The sequence below is a fragment of the Rhinopithecus bieti genome, unplaced genomic scaffold (genome assembly GCF_001698545.2).
Source record: "Rhinopithecus bieti isolate Rb0 unplaced genomic scaffold, ASM169854v2 scaffold_44592, whole genome shotgun sequence".
Taxonomy (NCBI): domain Eukaryota; kingdom Metazoa; phylum Chordata; class Mammalia; order Primates; family Cercopithecidae; genus Rhinopithecus; species Rhinopithecus bieti.
The window spans coordinates 964,975-981,168 of NW_016818423.1; the positions used below are offsets into that span (position 1 = coordinate 964,975).

Genomic DNA, 16,194 nt, shown 5'->3' on the forward strand with positions numbered 1-16,194 from the left:
GGATGAAGCCTCATCCCTGGTCTTACCTCTTCTCCTCTCTGGCCTGGCAATCCCGGAGGACCAGGCAGGCCTGGGCTCCCAACGCAGCCGGGATCTCCCTCGCTGTTATCACCCTGGAAAAGGATGGAGATGGTGACAGTGGGCAATCAGGGCCTCTCCCTGTGGGGCATGGGGCATGGTCAGGGGAGATAAGGCGAGGCACTCACCCGGGCCTCCTCGGCTCTTGGGCGCTCCAGCGACAAAAAGCACTGCAAGGGACAATGAGAAGCACTCTGTCTGATGAGGCAGCCAGGGAGCCCTCCCACAAGGGGCGGCCTCAAGCCCAGTCCCTACCTGGGCGCAGTTGTCGAGGCCTGGCACACCAGGGATGCTCTGGTCTCCCTTCTCTCCCTTCTCCACGAGGTACGCTGGGTGGGCCCTCTGCCCCTGGACACAGTCCCCGCAGATACTCTGATCAGGGAGGAGGGAGAGGAGTGCCGTCTGCGTCAGAGACGGCCAGGATGGGCCAGCTGGGGAGCCCACCTGAGAACCCAGAGCCGGGGCTCCCTGCCCCTCAGTCTTCCCTCTTCCCACACTCCCTCTCCCCAGCCACATCCCTATGGTAGGTTTGCTCCATCCTCGGGGGACCCACTCCCATCAATTGGCTTTGAGTTTCCTCCAGGAAGCAGCTCTGGTAGAGCTAAGCCAAAGCCACTTTCCAGACAGGCGTGTGGGCGGAGGCGAGGGGCCCGCAGAGGGACCATCTGTCCCGGCTGTTCCTGCAACCTGCACCCACTGCGAGGACAAGCCACAAGGAGCGAGGCTGGAAAGGCTGGCTCCGAATGCCAGCTTCTCTGCCCAAGGGAGCAAAGGAACAGCTGCAGGAGGAGCCAGGCCCTTCCCAGGAGCCCCTGGGATAGATCTCGGATTGCTCACAGGCTCCTGGCTCAGATTGCGCCACCAGAAATTGTCTTCCCCCACAGGAAGGGGTTTAACCTTCTTTGGGTCACAGACCCCTCTCAGAGTTTGATGGAAGCTGTGGGTCCTTTTCCCAGAAAAATCAAACCCACTAGTGAAAACCAGCCTGCAGTTTCTGAGGACTCAGGAGCCTGGAGCCTGTTTGTGGCCAGTGTGGTGTCCACAGACTCCCAGGCAGGAACCCCTGCTCACTTTCACTGCTCACCACCAAGCCCAATGATAACGGCTGGCATTTACTCAGCACCCATGACACTGGGCACTGTACATAATAAGCCCTGCACATGATCACATCCCATCGTGACGGTGCAGTGGGGCAGGGAATCTATAAGCATTGTGGAGATGGGAAAGCCAGCACTCAAGACAGGCGGCGTGACTTGTCTAAGGAAAGTGGGAGTCTGGATTGGCGTGGGCCTGTCCTAGGCCACAGCCAGCGCTCTCTCCCCAGGCGTCCTGGACTGTGGGTGCAGGTGGTGCTGGGGCTCTGGGTCAGCATGCCCCGGGGTGCCATCTGACCCCTTCTCCACCCTATGCACAGTTTCTATTTGGGATCCTCTGAAGAGCACCTGATGAGGATGCCAGCCGATGAAATGTTACAGGAGAAATGTCAAATCCTGGATTTAGAGTCACACGATCACCGCCCAGTCATTGACAGAAGCAGAGGGGAGAAGAGCTTGGGGTTTTGTTGCCACAACCCCGCTGTAATCCAACATGTAACTGTTCCCTAGAGGTTACCCGGACCTCCTCTGGCTGCTTCTGGAGAAATCTGCCTTTCAGAGCAGGGGAGGGATAGAGAGTCCCCATGCTCTGCCCTGACCAAGACCCATCAGGGTCACAGGATGTCCAGGGCACTGACTAGCCAGTGTCAGAAGAGGGTGGCCAGGATGAGGGAGGCTCTGGAGGTCAACACATGGGAAGGACTCCTGAGGATGCTGAGCTAGAGGAGAGAAAGTCCAGGAACATAAGGGCCTCCTTCAAAAACCTGAAGGCAACCTGGGGAATTACTGTGCTCTCGTTTCTAGAGGTGACTAAGCAAAGATGGGCTATGCAACCCTTGATTCCAATAGGAACTTCTGCTCAGTTTGGGAAGCCGGACCAGGCCCCAGCCCTCTGGTAGGGTATTAAGGCTGTGTACAGGCCCTGGCACAGGCCGACCCTCTGACCAGGTCCGAAGTCCCCTTTCTTGGACTACCAGAAGGGCTTCTCAAATCCATCTCCTCCCTGGATTCCTTCTGGATTGACGAGAGAACGGCTGAAGCTTTCTTCCAGGCCACACCCAATCTCAAGCCCCCTACCACTGCACTTTCACCCCCTCTGCTTTGCTTTGGAAGCTGCTGGGCTCTGCTGCGGTGTGACCAGGGTGCTACGGGGTCTCATTGCCAGCTGCTGCGAGCAGGCTTCAGGGCTGGGTTCTGCCGACAGCATCTGCCATGTGGGCACCTTCACAGGATTCCTTTAAGCACTCATTCAGCAAATGTTGCCTGGGGGCCTGTTACAAGCCAGGCATCAGCTAGGCCCTCTTAGACAGATGCTTGGAACGCGTATTCCCTGCAAACTGCTGCTCTCTCTGCGAGGTGCCACACAGCTGAGCACTTACTAAGAGAATCCCCTTAGGACCCCCCCGCCAGCTCACGCTTCTCTCCTGGGTACCCTCTTACCTTAAGGAGGTGCTGTTCAATTGGTAAGGATCCCTGCAAGAGACAGATGTGTGGGCTCAAGCAGGCGAGGGGAAGGGACATGGAGACTTATGGGATCAGGTAGAACCTTGGGACATGCCATACGCCTTCCAGCCTCAGAAGGGGGAGAGAAGAGGGACCCCCACTGCAGCTACCGGGCCAGCTTCATAGCTTGAGCAGCCCTGGGAAGGGCAGGGAAGGGGCATGGACAGGGAGTCCTGGCTGGTACCCACCATTTCCGCAGTGAGCCCAGGCTGTCCTGGCAAACCGTTGTTTCCAGGCACTCCCTGTAGCCAAGAAGAGACACGAGTGAGTGGGCTCCATCTCTCTAGCCTGCTGGTCAGCCTGTTTCCTTCTCATCACCCCGCCTCCTCTTCGCCTTGTCCTGCAGAGCTGAGAGCCCTGGTTGGCACAAGGCTGACATCTATTCTTAGCTCAAAAGCCTCTCGACCCTTTCTAGGGAAAGCCAAGGAGGCCCAGAAGAGTGACCCCCCAAACCAGTCCAACAGCGAGTGTTTTCCCCACACACCAGAGGAAGGTCAGAAATTGAGTAGAGGGTTTTCCATGGAACGACTGTTTATTTCTGTGCTAAGTCATTTTTCTATATTTTATCTTTCTTTTTCCTTTCTTTTTTCTTTTCTTTTTTTTCCTTTTAGAGACGGGGTCTCACTCTGTCACCCAGGCTGGAGTGCAATGGCATAATTATAGCTCACTTAGCCTCAAACTCAGCTCAAGCGATTCTCCCACCTCAGCTTCCTGAGTAGCTGGGACTAGAGGTGCTCACCACCATGCCCGGCTAATTCTTTTGTATTTATTGTAGAGACCAGGTCTCACTGGTAGGCTGGTCTCAAACTTCTGGGCTTAAGTGATCCTCCCACCTCAGCCTCTCAAAATGTTGGAATTATAGGCATGAGCCACGACACCCAGCCTACTTTCTCATTTAATCATCACAGTTATCTTGTTAAACTAGGTGCTGTTATCTCCATCTTAAAAATAGCACAAAGAATCCAGAGGAGGCTGGGTGCGGTGGCTCACACCTGCAATCCTAGCACTTTGGGAGGCTGAGGCGGGCAGATCACCTGAGGCCAGGAGTTCGAGACTAGCCTGGCCAACATGGTGAAACTCTGTCTCTACTAAAAATACAAAAATTAGCAGGGCTTGGTGGTGTGTACCTGTGGTCCCAGATACACAGGAGACTGAAGCAGGAGAATCACTTGAACCTGGGAGATGGAGGTTGCAGTGAACCAAGATCATACCACTGAACTTTAGTCTGGGCAATCTCAAAAAAAAAAAAGAGAACCCAGAGTAAGTACTTGCCAAAGGTCACAAGTTGAGCAAGGCACAGAGCTGAGGTCCAGAGCGAGGATCACTGGCTTCTAACCCCTCTCTTAACCACGATTCCAGCATCATTCCTCAACAGACATCCCCAGAACACTCATGGCCACAGCAAGGGTGGGTGCTTGCCAGTCAGATTCATCTAGATACAAAATTCTGACTACCTGCATAACTTTTGGCAATTCATTTGGGGGAAAAAAATTCTATGCCTCAGTTTCCTTATCTGTAAAACAGGGATAGTTTATGGTGAGGCTTCAAGGAGACAATGGCTGCAAGGATGGTTACGTTAGATGCATGTCATCCGGACACTGTTCCCTTTGCAGACTCCTGAGGCACATTTGCATATTAAACACTCCATGGAGGCAGGGAGTACGTTCCATTTTGAATCCCCAGTGTCCGACATGGAGGAGGTGCGCATTAAGTACGGGTTGAGTGAATGCACCGCTGCTCAGCCTGCTCCTCCCTGCACAGGATTTCGTTGGTGTACTCTGAGATATGGCCTCCCTTCAAGTCCCAGCTCCCAGCAATGGAACATATCACCAGCCCCCGAGCAATTTCCAGGCCTGGGTCAGACCTGGAGCCAGCCACCATCTAGCCCCGCTGGCATCTCCGTGCACCATCAGGGCTTAGAGCAGTGCCTGGCACAGGGAAAATGCCTTGAACATGTCAACTATTTTTATTTATTTATTTATTTATTTATTTATTTATTTATTTATTTAGAGATGTATCACTTTGTCTCCCAGGCTGGAGTGCAGTGGTGCAATCTCAGCTCATCGAAACCTCCGCTTCCTGGGTTCAAGCAATTCTCCTGCCTTAGCCTCCCGAGTAGCTGGGATTACAGGCATGTGCCATGAAACCTGGTTAATTCTTATTGTATTTTTAGTAGAGACGGGGTTTTGCCATGTTGGCCAGGCTGGTCTCGAACTCCTGACCTCAAGTGATCCGCCGACCTCGGCCTCCCAAAGTGCTGGGATTACAGGCATGAGCCACTATGACAGCCCAAACATGTTAATTATTATGCCCTAAATCATTATTCATCCTCTGCTCCCCTCTCCATGGCCAGTGTGTTAGTTCAAGCCTGATGTTTTGTAAGTGTTTACCCAACCTCCCAGAACTAAATGTTCTACCTGCTGTCCTACTGTGGAAGCGAAGTGCAGCCAGAATTGAAATCTAGGCTCAATGACCTACTAGTTGCCTCAGGCAACTTTCTTGACCTCAGTGCCTCAGCTTCCTCCTCTGTGAAATGGATTGAGATGAAATGAGATAACTAAGCACTGGGACTATATGGCCTTTGATGAGTAAGTGCTGTACATCCCTGAGCCTGTTTCTATACTTGAATAAACGAGCTGCTCGGCCCTTCTGGATCCCACCTGGCATGGGGCAGGTACCTGTCAGCAGCAGCCTCGGCTTGGTCTCAAGCGCTGGCACTAGGCGAGGACTCTGGTGCCTGGGACCAGACTCAGCAGTCACTCTTTTCTGCCTCATTCCCCAGCATGTCTTGGCAGGGTTCACACTACATCAGCTCTCACTTATTAATGGGTCACTTTGAAATGACTCTTATGCTTCCCCAAGGAAACTGCAAGCCCTCTGCAGACAGAATCCTGTTTCCTGGCGGTGTGGCAGGAAGCCCTAGACACTCGGCAAATGTGTGGCTGCAAATATGTGGCGTGGGCTCTAGTTCAGTACTTCCAATGGGGTAGAGAGAATTGGGATCCTGGCAGAGACTCCCATCAGCAACAGTGGCTCACTAGAGCAGACTCCCAGACCACGGTGGCAGGGAGGGTGTGCCAAGGTAGCGGGAGCGGGGAGGGAAGATACGAAATGTATCAAATCATTGGGGCAAGGAGGAGTAGCTTGTAAAAAGCTTCCCTGTGATGCTGCCCTGCTTCTTCAGGTAAGAATCACTCTCTTAGGAGCTGGGAGCCAGACACACAGACAGTGGTGTCTATGCCACCTAGAGCCTCTGGAAAACATGGCTTGTATGCAAACCACTGGGAACTGTCCTGAAAGGCATCAGAAGAAGGCAAAAAGGGCTTTGCATGGGGAAACCCCAGTCCAGCAATGTCAATTCCTAACTGGGTGGCCTTAGACAAGACACTCCGCCTCTCAGAGCCTCAGCTTGCCCAGCGGTGACTTAGGAATAATAACACTGCCTTCCTTGTGGGGCTTTTTATATGAGGCTGAAATGAATGAAAGAATAGATGTAAAATAATAATAGTACTTGTCTTCATAATAATGATAGCTAATGCCTTCTAAGCATTTGTCATATAAATAAAATATAATAGTCATGGGCACAACTCTACACACTTCACATGCATTAACTTGTTTAATACTCACAAAACCCCTATGAGTTAGGTGCTCTTAGCAGAAGAGGGCAGTGAGACACAGAGAGGTTAAGGAACTTGCCTGCCATCACACAGCTAGCACAAGGCAGAGCCGGGATTCAAGTTCAGGCTGCCTGGCTCTGGAATGTACCCTTTATTCACAGTGTCACACAGATCTTGGCTCCTAATGCTCTCCCCTCACTATCTCTGGCTTCCTTGCAATTCCCCAAACACATTAGGCACATTCCCACCTCTGGGCCTTTGCACTGGCTGCTTTCTCTGCCACAAAGCCTCTCCCTCACAGCTTCTCTCCTCATCTCCTTTAAGTTTTGATTCAAACGTCACCTTCTTTTCAGTACATTTTGCAAATACTTCTGCCCTCGTCCCATTTTCTATTCTCACTCCCTGCTTCGTACCTTTCTCCTTCGTACATATCACTTTCTGACGCACTATATTTTATTTATTTATCTTGCTTATTGTCTGTCTTTCCTACTGAATATAAGCTCCAAGAGGGCAGGGGCTTTTATTTTTAGCCACTACTGTATTCACAGCACTTAAAACAGTGCTGGAAAAATGGCAAATGTGCAAAACACGTGTTGCATGAATGAGTGTTGAATGCTGCTCCAGAACAGTGGGCCGGGCTCTGTACCAGGGTAAGGGATTTTTATCTGACCCAGATTGTGGGTTCCTCACAGCTGATGCAACAGGGCATTCCTTGAAACTGTGCTGGGAGTGCAGAGCCTGGCCGAGAGGCTCAGTGGGCCCTCCTTGCCACCTGGGTAGGCAGGTGAACAGAGGAGTGAGAAATGGCATGTCTGTGTTTTTGGGGTGGGGGAGAAGCGTCCTTGGGGTCCAGCCTGGAGCAGCCACCCTGACCGCGTGAGCTCTGCCACCCAAACTCCTCCTTCTCTTCTCCCCCTTTACCTGCAGCCCGGGCACTCCAGGGGGGCCTGGTGGTCCAGGAATACCCGGTGGACCCTGAGGGAGAGAGGAAAGAGTCAGAGCCAGCAAAGAGCTCTGCCTCATGGCTGAGAGCAGCTGTTTAGGGTGGACAAGCCGTGGGGTGCTGGCGGACAAGAGGAGACAAGCGACACACCTGCGGGCCCGGCTGCCAGGAGTTGCCCATCCAAAGTCCCGGAGCACCCTGGGTGGGAGTGGGGGTCGCAAAAGAAGGGGAGAGGTTATAGGCAACGTCTACACCAAGCGCGGGGCTGCGTGGGGAGGCGGATGGCTGGGGTGTGCGGCCCTGCGGAGCCCTTGCACACTGGGCACCAGACGAGGCTGAAGCTGCTCCTCTCCCCCGGGCTGGGGGAAGGCTCTCCCAGTGCCACTTACCGGCATGCCAGAGAAGACGAGGTCTCCTCGAGACGGGCAGGAGCACTCCCCTGGCTCACCCTGAAAATACAAGAGCCTTTGTGAGACATGGACGAAGACAAAGGGCCTCTTGAAACGGACATCCGAGAGGCACGGGGCTCTAGACACGGAGAGGCCAGGGTTTCAATCCAGGATCTGCCTCTTATAAGGTTGCCCTTGGGCAACCTGTTCGACCTCTCTGCACCTCAGCCTCCTCGCCTGTAAAATGGGAACAGTAATTTCAGGCGCATGGAGTCTCAGGAAGACAAAACGGATTCGTGTATACAGGGGTCCTATTGCATGGAGATTATTCAGCAAACGATGGTCCTGCTGTTACAGTCATCAGTTATAACCTTGTCTGCTGCTGCGCAGGTAATCTCGCCTTCAGTACAACTGCAGCCCCACTCCTCTGGGCCCAGCCTGGCTTCCATGCCCTTCTCTCAGGGGCCCCTCACCTCTCTGCCTTCTCACCACTAGTCCTTCCCAGCTCACTTCCTGCCCCATCCTCTGACTCAGCCCCCATTTGAAAATGCAACTGCCCTCCTAAGGGGGCCTTGGAGTTTTCCAGTCTCCCATAATCCTGGTTGAGTCCCAGGCCAGCAACCAGGTGAAGTTAGGGATATGTGGAGCGCCTGAAACCAGGGAGCTGGGGGTAGCAAGGAGCCCAGGATGCCTCCTCCACCCCCTTCTTCCAGTCCAAGGCAGCTTCGTGTGCACAGGCTCCTCTGATTCATGGTGGGAAGGCTGGAGGGGCTGCTAACCCCCCAGAGTATGGGTCACAGGCCCTTGGAACTCACCTTCTCTCCTCGTGGTCCCTTTTCACCCTGCAGGGAAGAAACACAGAAAGGTGAGCAGATAGGGGTGCTGAGGCAGGGCCAGCCATGGCTTCCTGCTGTCCCGAGACACTGTACTCACTGGTGTCCCTCTGGGTCCCGTCTGTCCTTGCTGCCCATCACGGCCCTGAAGGGAGAGAGCCCAGAGTCAGAGGGTGAGACTGGGCAGCGGCCAGCCATCTGGCCTGCTGCAGAAAAGGGCTGTAGGACAAACAGAAGCAGTGCCAGGCTCCTCTGGCACCCAGGGCCCAGGGCCCATGTTCCAGATGAGGAGACTGAGGTGCCGGACAAGGAAGAAGACTGGCATTTCCTGAGCACATCTGGGTGCCAGCCACCGGGTCAAGTACCCATCAGGGAACATTGAATGGAATCCCCTCTCCCAGTCCAGCAGGACGGTATTGTTCTGGTTTTCAGGTGAGGAAACTGAGCCTTAAAGAAACTTCATGATAGACCCAGCAGCCAGCTGCAGCCAGGAGTGTGTAGCCTGAAGTCTCTGCTCTCTCCTCTCTCTCTTTAGTGCTTGATACACTTTCTCCCTATCACAAAAGTTGTGTCTGTTGACCTAACTGGGAGAAAGGGATTTCAGCCCCTTTTTTATCCACAAAAAACTGGAGACTTTGAGAAGCTGTCACTTGCCTAAGGTCACACCCCTAGAAAGTGTGCGACTGAGGACGTAAGCCTGCTGGATGGAATTCAGCATGAGGAGAGGTCTGGAACATTCTCCTGGAAAGGAAAGCAGCTTGGACAACAGCATGGAGTCTGCTCAGGCCAGGAGAGGCCAGCCTGGCCACACAGGGCGTTCCCATAGCTCCTTCATGTGGGCTCCTCCACCTTCACACTTGGGACTTGAAGCTCCCTGAGGACCTGGCCTACGTCTGTCCTTCTGCCCCGGGGCTCCCTGGGACAGGCAGGAATACTGGCTGTCCAGCTCTGCTAAGCAATAGAGACTGGCTGTGTGGACTTGGGCGAGTCCCCGCCCGCTTTGGACGTTGGTGCACTCTCCTATCAGTGAATCCCAAACTGGAACTAGAATTTCTCCAGGGATCCGCAAAGATAGAAGAGGATACAGTTCACTGGGCTATTTTTAACATTACCGAAAGCCCAAGACAAATTACGCATTTGCCCACCACCTGGCATGGAACAGACTGGCTGAAAGGTAGCATGCCTTTGATTTAGGCTGCAATTAGATTATCTGGTAAAATTCTAGCGGGTTCATGTGGAGTAGAAGCTGACGACTATACAGGTCTTTGATGACTAAAAATGAGAAAATGCACTTATGATTACTTAATCCGTGCAATTTGTTCAATAGACATGTCTTTTAAAACATGGGAGCCACTGGGGGAATAGTACAAAGGGAAGGTCTTTCCAATTACACTGGAAGTAGTTGCTGGTCTGGATCTGTGCTGTCTGATACCGTAGTCCATAGCCACATGGGGCTATTTAAATTTAAATTAATTAAAATTAAATGTCACTTAAAATTGAGATCCTCAGTCACACTAGCCGCATTTCAGGTGCGCTCAACAGCCACCTGTGGTTGTGCCGAACACAGCGTTTCCATCTTCATAGACAGTTGTACCGGGCAGCACCGGTTCACATGTCCCTAATGACTAGGGATGGGCTTTGAGTCAGACAGGCCTAGGTTGAAGTCCGTGGCTCTGCCTCCTCACCCTCTGACCTTCAATTTCCTGATCTATGAAGTGAGTTCCCTTACAGGGCTAATGTGAGGATGACATGAATTTCTGTGTTTAGAGCTTAGCACAGGACCTCAGCATGATCACTGCTCAAAAAATGGTGGTGAACATTATTGTATTATTCAAGCATTCCGTTAAAGGAGTGAGGTCTTCCTTGTCTGAGGCTGGGCTGCGGCCTCTCTCCTCCCATCCCCTGTGCTGCTGGGATGGGCAGGGTCAGCTCCATGCCCTCTTCCCAGCAGAAACATCCTTGGTTCCAGCAACACCACCAGAATGGAGCACAGAGAAGACTTACCGGAGGCCCAGAGACACTGGCCCCAGGAGGTCCCACGGGTCCGGTGGCTCCTTTTACCCCTGGAGATCCCTGTGTAAGAGAGGGTACAAAGGTTGCAGGGGCAGAATTGGAAGCCAGCTACAACCCAACAGGTAAGACACATCCCGACAGGTCTTGGGCAGCCCTCTGATAGGCATCACTTGGCCCCCGTGTCCCCTGTGCCTGCTGCTGGGACACTCTGGAATACTGCAGGCCCAATGACCATGGAGGCAGAGGCTCACCTGGGCACCCTTCTCTCCAGTGGGGCCAGGTGGTCCCCGAGGTCCCGGAATTCCCTGCAGATGGAAGCACAGTTAGTTAACCCATATCCTAGAATGGCCCCCTCGCCTGCTATCCTCCTCTAGTACTCAGGCAGACGTACCTGAATGCCAGGCAAACCCGGGGCTCCAGGCTCCCCCTGCAAGTCAGAAAGGGCAGACTAGCACACAGCAGCCACAGCCAACCTGTTCCTCTGGCCCTGCCACACCGACAGACCTGGTCTGGGTGGGGCATCTACCAGCCCAAATTCAGAAGAGCTCCCCAAGGAGACCCTGAGGGTCAGAGAGGCTGGGGTCAAAGGCAAGTCCCTGACAGAAGCAACAGCAGGCCAGGGTTATGGCCTGACTCCTGGCCCCAGAACTAAGTCCTGTGCATCTGGGGGCAGGCAGAGCCCTGCAGTTTGGGAGTGGATGGAATTAGGTAGTTGGTTAATAGAAGTGTTGAAGGGACAGGCAAAGGCAAGGCTAGAGACTCACCTGGGGTCCCTGGACTCCCCTTCCTAGAGGCCCTGGCTCTCCCTGAAGAGGCAGAAGGACAGTCCCTGGCTCGAGATTCCCCAGTAACCCTTCACCCTTCTCCCCAGTCCCTTCTCCCCCAGCTTCTCCCTGCCCTGCACCCTGCCTCCATTTCCCCCTCCAGGCCCACTGGCCCCATGGATCTGTCTATCCCACCCCCTGCCCTCATGTAGCTGCAGCCCAGGGCCCCAAGACTCACACATACCTGCATGCCCTTCAGACCTGGGGGCCCTTGAACTCCTGGTAGACCGGGTTGGCCCTAAAAGGCACAAGGTGGCCCATGGAGTCCCTGCAGGGGAAAGGGGGACAGGAGGGAAAGGAGGCAAAGCCCAGGCAGGGAAGAGCCAGAGGGCAGGCAACTCACGGGTTTACCAGGTCGGCCCACGCCTTCGGGACCCGGTTCTCCTTTGGGGCCGGGCTGCCCAGGCCGTCCTGCCACGTCAGTCACTGTCCCCTGCAGGCTGGGGCAGGCAGTGCAGCCATCACCCTGGTCAGAGATGGGTACAGCCTGGAGCCCAGGAGCCAGCGCTGGCACCCAGGCCAGGACGCCCTGCACCCCTCTGAACACTCTGCCCCTTGAATGCTCCCACCTCAGCCTGAGAAATCAAAACAGGCCCCTGACACTCCTAGCAGAGGAGAAGCCCCGAGGAGCCTCCACTCAGTGACTCTGACAGCCATTAAGGTGACTCAGTGACTCTGACAGCTGGCCCTGCAGTCCTTCCCTCTCTAGTGTGCCACCTGATTTTTTTATGCAGCAAACTCCCCTGACCCCAACCACCCCACTTGACTAACCTTTTCTCCTTTTGGCCCTGCAGGGCCCCGAACTCCAGGCTCTCCTGACAGTCCTGGCCGCCCTGTGATTCCTGGCGTTCCAGGGTCTCCGGGATTCCCAGCATCACCCTGTTAGGAGCGGAGTTCAAGGAAGGCAAGGCCGGCCCAGCCGGGGGCAAGTTGCGCCCGGGACCAGCAGGTACTCACGGTCCTTTGCTGGGGCTGAGGGTTGGGGGCTAGGGAAGGAGGAAAAGGAGGCAAGGAGGGGATCTGAGAGGATGCTGTGCCCACCCCCATGCCCACAGAGGCCCTCTCACCTTCTGCCCCTTCAGTCCACGTTCTCCAGCCTTGCCCTGAAGATAAAGAATTTCCAGCGCCTGCTCACTCATACCAGCCACCCTGAAGTGCCTGGGACCACATCAGTCCGGGGCATACAACAGTAAATAAACAAAACGAAATATCTGCTTTCGTGCTAGTGAAGCCATCTTGCCCAGGGTCAGAGGAGAGATTTGTGCCAGACTCCTTGTCTGGGTGACATGGGCAAATTAGCTCATCTGTCTCTGTACCTTAGTTTCTTCAGCTGTCAAATGGGGATGATAAAAATAGTATAGGCTTCTGCCCTATAGGGATCCTGTGAGGTTAGACAAGCTAATATGTTGTGTGCAGCAGTGCCTGGCACATAGTGTCCACTGTGGCAGTGCTGGCCGCTCCTATGAAAGCAGTAACAGTGATTATAACCACAGTGGTAACTGCCATTTCCCCAGTGCCCATGGTGTGCTGCTAAGCACTTCACACACGTCATTACTAGGCTTTACTCTGTGCAAGAAACAGAGGTGGAGAGAAGGTGACTTGCTCAAGTCAAAGACTTAGTAAGAGGCAAAGCTAAGATTGGAACCCAGGTCTCTCTGGTCCTAGGATGGCGCTCTTTCTGCCCACTCTGCCATACTCTGCCCCAGGATAAAGGGCAGAGACCTGTGAGGGCAGCTCCTTCTGGAGACAGAGGCTCTGACCCCGCCACACCCTCCCTACTACCCCCAAATGCCCAGGGAGTCAAGAGACCCAGGCAGGACCCCTCCCCTGTCCTAAGCCCCGCCTGCATCCCCCCTCCAGAGGCCCCTGACTATATCCCACCTCACCTGTTTTCCTGGCAAGCCAAAGCCTGGAGGCCCAGGTTCCCCCTTCTCTCCGGATGGGCCAGGCGAGGCCACCACACGGACATCCCCATCCTGAAGGTTGGACAGGGCTGGGCACGGCTCACAGGGCTCCCCCTGCCAGGCAAGGACATTGGGTTAGGGGGTCCTCCAGGCCCTAGTGCACTTGAGCCAGGTTTGGAATCTAGGGCCGGGGAATGTCACTGGGTCTGACACTGCACCTCTGCTGGGTGAGGGGTTATCTCGGGAAAGATGAAGGGAGAACAAGAAAAAAACAAAGGTGGAGCTGAGTGACCAGGGGTCTTGTGCCTTGCCAAGGAGTCAGACTCTGCCTAACAGACAGCAAGGAGCCCCGGAGGGTTTGAAGTCAAGCAAGACGAGTGTCTGTCTAGGAAGCTCACCCAGGCTGCAGCACGGAGAATGTCCCCAGACTCACCTTCGCCCCTTTGATGCCTACTGGTCCCACTGGTCCTGGTGGCCCCTGCATGTTAAGACGCTCCAGGTAATGCCCAGCAGCTGCCAGGGCCATGCCTGTCAGCCCCTCCCACCTTGTCCTCTCCCAAGCTGTTGCCATCCCAAACATACTTACTGGACTGCCAGCTGGCCCTGCCTCCCCGAAGTTACCCTGAGAGAAAGCACAAAAGCCATGATTAAAGAGGGGATGCGGTCTAGGTGCCAGAGCAATCGCAAACCCAAAACTATAAAAGCAGCCCCTTTGGATGTCCAGACTACCCTCTCATGTCCAGAGAGGAAGAGGGCTTTCTCCAAGGTCCCCAAGGGAGTCTGTGACCAGCCAGTGGCTAGAAGCCCTATTTCTGGCCCCAGCCTCACCTCATGGAATCCAGTCCACCCTCAGCCCTGGCTCAGAGCACAAAAATCATGAATGCATTTTTCCAACAGCCTTTCATTGGACACCTTTACACACGGAGCACTGGGCTGAGGCAGTGGGTAGACAGCAGTGAGCAGCACAAACAGTAATGCCTGTTGAGCTTGCACATGCAGAACTTTCTAAATCATTTTAAACAGTGGTGAGTACTATGAAGGATATCAACAAGGTGATGAGACAGAGTAAGTGGAGGTGGTCAGAGAGGTGTTAACCCTGATTATTACCAGAAGAATGAGAATAAGGTCATCCAATGAAAGAATAGGGGAGGGTAGAAAGGAAAAACATTCTAGATGTTTCTAGTGGGAACCACAAGTACAAAATCTGACAAGTGGGAGTAGTCCAGACATATTCCATGATGGAAAGAAGGTCCACATGGCCGAAGCACGGTAAACCAGAAGAGAAGGGGAAGAAGTGGATGAACGTGGGAAGGATGGGGGCTGGGGCATCTGGGGTCCTGTGAGGCACAGCAGAGCTATGGTAGAAAGTAAGTCACAGAGGGACTGTAAGGAGGGAAATACTGATTCTTCTACAAAGCCACATTAAACTACCGGATGAAGGCCGGGCACGATGGCTCACACCTGTAATCCCAGCACTTTGGGAGGCCAAGGAGGGTAGATCACTTGAGGTCAGGAGTTTGAGACCAGCCTGGCCAACATGGCAAAACCCCGTCTCTACGAAAACTACAAAAATTAGCTGAGTGTGGTGGTGCACAGCTGTAATCCCAGCAAATCGGGAGGCTGAGGCAGGAGAATCCCTTGAACCTGGGAGGCGGAGGTTGCAGTGAGCAGAGATCATGCCACTGCACTCCAGCCTGGGCAACAGAGTGAGACTCAGTCTCAAAAAAAAACTACCAGATGAAAACTGGACTGCTGCAGGGCTGCAGTGGCCATGGGCAGGCCAGAGGAGGTTCCACCATGCAGGAGAGAGGCCATGGGAACGCAGATTACCATGGCAGTGGTGGGCGTGGAGAGAAGTGGAGGAGTGAGAGAACCCTCATGGGCAGAACTGTCAGGGCTCCCTGGGGGACTAGAGGGAGGAGGGGACAGTGTCAGGAGTGGAGGACCTGAGGACGACCATAAGGGTGGGCTTTGAGGGACTGGCTGTGAGCTGATGACTGAGATGGGGAAGCTGGGAAGAGGCGGCAGGCGGGGTGGGGGTGCAGAGGCCCCACATGCGATGTGACACGTGGGCTTCCCCTGTTAGGGTTGAGTCTGCACACATACTTCAGTGTTTCTCACACTTGAACATTCGTACACCCACAGAACCCCTCATTTGGGTAACACTGCATTAGAAGTTCAAGCCTGCCGTTTGTCTCCAATGCAATCATAAATAGATACGCTAACACAGGCACTGAAATTGACCCAGCAGCGTAATGAAGATTACAGTCTCTGGAGCCAGGCTTCCTGGGTTCAATCCCAGCTCTGCATCCGATCACCTGTGTAACTTTGGACAATTTACTTGGCCTTTCTGTGCCTCTGTTTCCTCATCTGTGAAATGGGAATAAGGGAGCACCTACCCCATAAAATCTGGGAGGACAAAACAAGTGAACACACTTACAAGATTCGGAATAGTGCCCGGCACATAATAAGCAATAAAGAAGTGTTACATATTGTCAGTATTATAAGGTAATCTTGAATGTGCTTAATAGTTTTAGAATATCATCACACCTACACTAAGGAATTCTCTTACAGAACATGAGGGCTCTCAGAAATAAATTCTTTGACTCCAGTCTGCAAAACACTAGTAAATTAATTTTACTGTGAATTTACCTTCTGAATCTCTTGTTTATATTACCCTTATTCCCTGCCCGTGCTGCTCCTCCCCTGCCTCCCTGCCTAGAAACCCAGTGTCCCTGACATCTAACCCAGGTCTCACCTTCTCTCCTTTCAGGCCTGGCAACCCAGCTCTCCCCTGAAAAACAACCAAGACAGAGTCTCAGCATCTCCCCACTCCCACCTCTCCAAGCTCCCCGGGTCCCAGTGTCCAACCAGAAAGAGAAAAGTAAGATAGGAATTGTGTCCTTCAGGTAGCTGGACAGTTTCTTCAGTTAGACAACTGAAGCCAGAGGTGCTAAGAGGTAGTTCCAGGGCAAGGAGCATGGGGCAGCACAGGG

The 16,194-nt window shown here is 53.6% G+C and overlaps 1 protein-coding gene across 1 annotated transcript in view; it reads right to left on the bottom strand.

Annotated features, from left to right (window-relative positions):
* Positions 1-16,194, bottom strand: part of COL16A1 (collagen type XVI alpha 1 chain) — a 51,569-nt gene that overhangs the window by 19,818 nt on the left and 15,557 nt on the right. Inside the window, 22 exon segments of the mRNA XM_017857034.1 lie at positions 27-113; positions 207-248; positions 334-450; positions 2,613-2,645; positions 2,864-2,917; positions 7,214-7,267; positions 7,386-7,433; positions 7,625-7,684; positions 8,440-8,466; positions 8,558-8,602; positions 10,462-10,530; positions 10,722-10,775; positions 10,862-10,897; positions 11,235-11,276; positions 11,479-11,532; positions 11,638-11,760; positions 12,066-12,173; positions 12,362-12,397; positions 13,181-13,312; positions 13,632-13,676; positions 13,785-13,820; positions 15,957-15,992. Of these exon segments, the coding sequence (XP_017712523.1) occupies positions 27-113; positions 207-248; positions 334-450; positions 2,613-2,645; positions 2,864-2,917; positions 7,214-7,267; positions 7,386-7,433; positions 7,625-7,684; positions 8,440-8,466; positions 8,558-8,602; positions 10,462-10,530; positions 10,722-10,775; positions 10,862-10,897; positions 11,235-11,276; positions 11,479-11,532; positions 11,638-11,760; positions 12,066-12,173; positions 12,362-12,397; positions 13,181-13,312; positions 13,632-13,676; positions 13,785-13,820; positions 15,957-15,992 (1,338 nt within the window).